Consider the following 4,832-nt stretch of genomic DNA (forward strand, 5'->3'; position numbering starts at 1 on the left):
TAATACCATACAAGTTGGTGGAAGTGGTGGATTCATTCAAGCCCTGCTTTTCCGAATCCATTGATGAAAATCTTAAGAATTTTGCTTCGATACCCCCCCCCCCCCCTCCCCCTCAAGTGTACGGTTCGAAGGTACCACTTTCCAAATCAATCTATTCAATACGTTTGATCTGCAAAACTCCCACGATGTACAGTAGCACCATGCTTACATATTCTTCAAACTTCTAGAAAGTAGGACGCGGTGTTTTGGCTCCTAGGTGCATATGCACAGTACACAAATTCAATAAGGAATACATGACATTTCTAAATCCTAATGTTGCTAGCTGCGCACATTAGAGGTGCACATACCAGATATGTACACTACTTCATTTCCAACAGATCAATATGCAATGAATTGTACTCCCTCTGTTGCAAAACAAGTGTCGCTGATTTAGTACAACTCTGTACTAACTTTATACTGAATCAACGACACTTATTTTGGGACAGAGAGTATTAGATAAGTGGAAACAAATTTGTACAAATGAATGTGAATAATTTCAACAAAGAGACTATGAACAATAATGTACACATATGTGCAAGTGTTGTCTCTTCCCGCAAGGCCTAGTTTGTGGCTCGCACGGAAGTTACAGGCTCTGTACAACCCGGTATCACAAAACTGGTAAAGCCGCCAAGCGGCTTGCATTTGCGAAGGTAATATCTGAACAGAGCATCAATTGTTCGGTAGAAGTAACTACATGCACGTCTTTCAAAGTGAAGTCATGAACCACAGGTAAGATGTATCCATTCCCCAGGTGCGAGTTCAGATATGGCATGCATACGGTGTTCAGGAAAACCCGTATCACTCCCTGCAAATGAAACAACCGTGATGATTTAATAAACAAACCATAGATGTAGAACAAAGCCTTCACTTGCAACGGTGGCTATCCATTACTATACGAAATAAAATGTGAGCAGTAGGCAGCCAGAAGTCAACTAACAGAACAATACGAATCCCCTTACCACTGATAAAAGTAAATAAAATAAATGTGCATAAAGACAGTGGAATACCTGAATCAAAGACATATGGAAGTTTCCGATTTTACTCCACTTCAAGGAAAGAGAGAAATCATCTAAGCCAACCGTACCATATACTTTATCCCCTGATGCCTCCACAACACCTGACGCGCTAACTACCTGCAAGGAAACAAATCATTCCAGATGTTAGAATCCTACTTGGAATATTAATACTCCCTCTGTTCACATTTGTAAGACCTTTTAGACATTTAAGACAGCACCTAAAACAGTTCAATTTCAGCTGTCTTAAACGACTTACAAAAGTGAACAGAGGGAGTATATGATTTAAAATTTCAAAAAAGTGATGCTGAAGCTAAGAGACTGTTAATGGTAAACACATCTTGAAGCAATGGAGCAACAAAAACACATCATAAAAGAAGTTTAGAATTTTAGATTTCTTACTACAGAGATGCATGCAACTGGAACCGTCTCCGTGCCATGTAAAACATCAATTATCATGTCTGCATTAATGGTAGCACCAATCTTTTCAGATGTAATCCTCATTAGTGGGGATGAAGTCATCGAAATGTTCAGGACCATGTCATCATTTGGATAGTTCCAATACAAGCGAGGAATAATAAATTTCCAGCCTGCTGTATTCAGTAGAGATTGATCAGGAACTTTGTCGACAACCCAATGCATGGAACCTGCCTGAAGGGGGAAAAGGGATAATGTAAAACCTACAAGGCAGAACATTCTTGACGTATTATTAAAAATGTCTGATTACCTTGAAGTAAGCCTCTAATGCCGAATTGAATACATCTTCATCGAGTGAAAGCAAAAGCATATTTGATGCTCCACCACAAGATAATGAAAGCTGGGGATGCTTCTGCAAATTGCTAGTCTTAGCAACTGTAGAAGTGAACAATCCACTGATATCAAACTCAATTGAGGAATTCCCGTATTGTGGATCATTGACAAAAGTCATGTTCAGAGCAGTGACATTGTCCAGACTGACACTCCTAGGAAGACCTTGAAGCAACGAGTCCAGTTTTGATGTGCTGCCAATAATATTTTCCGGTATTACCTTTTCAACCGCAGCTCTAATATGGTCCTCGAAAGCATTTATAAACCTTCAAAAAGAAGGCCAGGTAGGAAAAATAATTAAATTAGGAGAATTTCGCCTTTGACGTGATTGGTTATATTTGTAAAAGAGGAAACATAAAATCAAATAAAATGATCAGATATGTTCATATTTATGAGGAGCCTGACCAAGCCATGAATGGCATCTCATTTGTTTTCTAGTCTCAGAAGATGAACAAAAATTGAACTAAATCATGTCTCACTAGAAATATCACATATGTTTGTCCTAGTCTCACAAAAGCTACACACTTTTTACACCAAGAGACATCATTTCCTAAACTCTAAATCCTCAAGTGCTAACAAACAATTTCAACTTGTATTTTAATTTTTTAGCATTTATTTTTAAAGAGATACACAACTTGTTTCACCTCTAGCCTACCCCAACTTGTTTGGGACTAAAGGCTTTGTTGTTGTTGTTGTTGTTATTTTTAAAGAGATACACAAGGAGAGCATACCCTTGATAAAACCAAGATGCTCCACCATCCAGAGATATCACCAAGTCCTTCACAGAACAACCACATTGTGTGGCATTCAGAGCCAAACTTCCATTGTAATTCTTGATTTCCATGGTTGTCCCAACTTCCATTCCTTGAACCTTACACACATGGAAAATTCATGAGCTGCTTCTTCTCAGTAGCAGAACAGACAAACAACAACTAAAAATAGGGAAGAAAGTAACCTAGTATCTTAGCTGGCTAGGAAGTTTACATGATGCAACAATGGAATATCATCATAAGTCAAATATATAGCATATCATGAGTATAATATGAAACATTACCCACAATTTGACAAGTTAATTTGAGATTTTAAGACCATAATGCTCATGCCAGTTATTAGACTTAATCCTTGAGCATAAATCAAACTATCAGAAAGTTTCAGTAAAGGTACAACAATGGGTTGTGTTTTGACACACTCGATGATCTAATTTTCAAATGTTTTACTGTTTCCAAAAGAAAACATAGACTTCACAACATTCCTCAAGCAATTCAAGGAAAAATGAATGTTATGTAACAATCAAAAACAAAACAGAGCCAGTAAGATAGTACTGGTCTCCAGCGTATTTGCTGTATCAAGGAGTATCCTCACCCTTGAGTACAATTCTTACACTAGACCCCTCGTGCCTACTTCCTTTAACTGGCCAAAACCAGTACAGTAGCATAGCATAATAATAGCTGATCAATTAATGATTTTTGAAACTCTGATACCAAGGATTGTTTTAACTCATCAATGCATGATTGTTTGTCTTCGAGTTAAAGAGTACTCCCTCCGTTCCTAAATACTTGTCTTTTTAGGCATTTCAACAAGTGACTACATACGGAGTAAAATGAGTGAATCTACACTCTAAAATATGTCTACATACATCCGTATGTGATAGTCATTTGAAATGCCTAGAAAGACAAGTATTTAGGAACGGAGGGAGTAACTGTGTAAGTAATACAATTGCCATGTGCAGTAAACTGATTGAGAATTAAATACTTTTGAAGAAGTCAAAGAATTGCAGATTTGCAAAATATTAACATACAGCAAGAAGCAGCTTCTGCTATTTGAGTTAAAATGTGTTGTCAAAAGAATACTCTCAGTGGAAAAGGATATATAATGAATAAGTATGTAAATCAAGAAACCGAGAAGAAATTTCCAGCTTGATTTGATAGAGACAATACCATGAATATGCAAACTCATTGTGTAAGCAATCTACTTCTGTTTCCATTCTTTGAGCCATCAAAGTGAAGAGAATGTCAGGAACTAACTCACACTTCAATACACTAGACAGCTAGGTAAACTTAAACTCATAAGGCATACAAGAGTACTACTGAAGGTCGCGTTTCTTGAGCACCGAACTCACACGATCCAAGCCAGGGCGAGAATATGTTCTGGTGTCAAGCTAGTGCTAGCATACAAATTCAATGACGCTGTCAAAACAAACCAATCAGAGTTCACACCGAATTTCACGACAATGGCAAACCAAATCTAGCACATTCGACACCAAATCCCACCCCCTTCTAGCCCGCAATAACCAGAGGAAATTAGCCGATTACCAGGATCGAGGCGGTGCCGCTGTCGGAGATCTCCACGGGGAAGTACCAGGAGTAGTAGGAGTAGCTCCAGGCCATGCTGATGTTGGCGGTAATGCCGGAGACGACGACGACGAGGGCCGAGTCGCCGAGGCCAACAACGGAGTCATCCCCCACGTCGAGGTGGAAGAGCGTGATGTTGGAGACGGCGGCGCGGATGCCGCCGAGGAAGGGCACGTGGAAGGCCTTCTCCGCCCCGGGGAGGCGGAGCGGGGTGAGCGACCGCACCGCCTCGCCGATCAGCACGTCCTTGGCGAAGGCCAGGCCGGTATCGCCGATCACCGCGGAGAGGTGTGCCTCGTCGCCGGTGGCCGCGGCGGAGGCGAGGAGGGGCAGGAGGAGGAGGAGGAGTAAAGGGAGGAGGTGGTGACGGGCCATGGCGGGTGGGGTGGGGGAGGGGAGGAGGCGGGCGGCGGAAGGAAGAAGAGGAAGGAAGGCAGGTAGCAGTGGCGGTCTGGTGTACTCTGAGTCATCATCGATTCGCAGAGTTCCAAATCAATAAGGAATAGGAAAAAAACATGCTCTAAAAATAAATCCTGCAGCTATCAAAAACAGAGTTATAAAGAACAAATTTATCTGCATCATAGGACAAAATTATAAGTTTTTAAAATTAGGTGTGTGCCAT

The 4,832-nt window shown here is 40.7% G+C and overlaps 1 protein-coding gene across 1 annotated transcript; it reads right to left on the reverse strand.

Annotated features, from left to right (window-relative positions):
* Positions 1-496: 496 nt before the first annotated feature.
* On the reverse strand, positions 497-4,608 carry LOC123168367 (putative BPI/LBP family protein At1g04970). Its single transcript, XM_044586236.1, has 6 exons — positions 4,172-4,608; positions 2,591-2,730; positions 1,780-2,125; positions 1,455-1,703; positions 1,047-1,172; positions 497-844 (listed from the first exon to the last, which is right to left on the reverse strand). The coding sequence occupies exons 1-6, from the start codon at positions 4,583-4,585 to the stop codon at positions 647-649; spliced, it is 1,473 nt and encodes a 490-aa protein (XP_044442171.1). The 5' UTR covers positions 4,586-4,608; the 3' UTR covers positions 497-646.
* Positions 4,609-4,832: the final 224 nt, after the last annotated feature.

The sequence above is a fragment of the Triticum aestivum genome, chromosome 7D, assembly GCF_018294505.1.
Source record: "Triticum aestivum cultivar Chinese Spring chromosome 7D, IWGSC CS RefSeq v2.1, whole genome shotgun sequence".
Taxonomy (NCBI): domain Eukaryota; kingdom Viridiplantae; phylum Streptophyta; class Magnoliopsida; order Poales; family Poaceae; genus Triticum; species Triticum aestivum.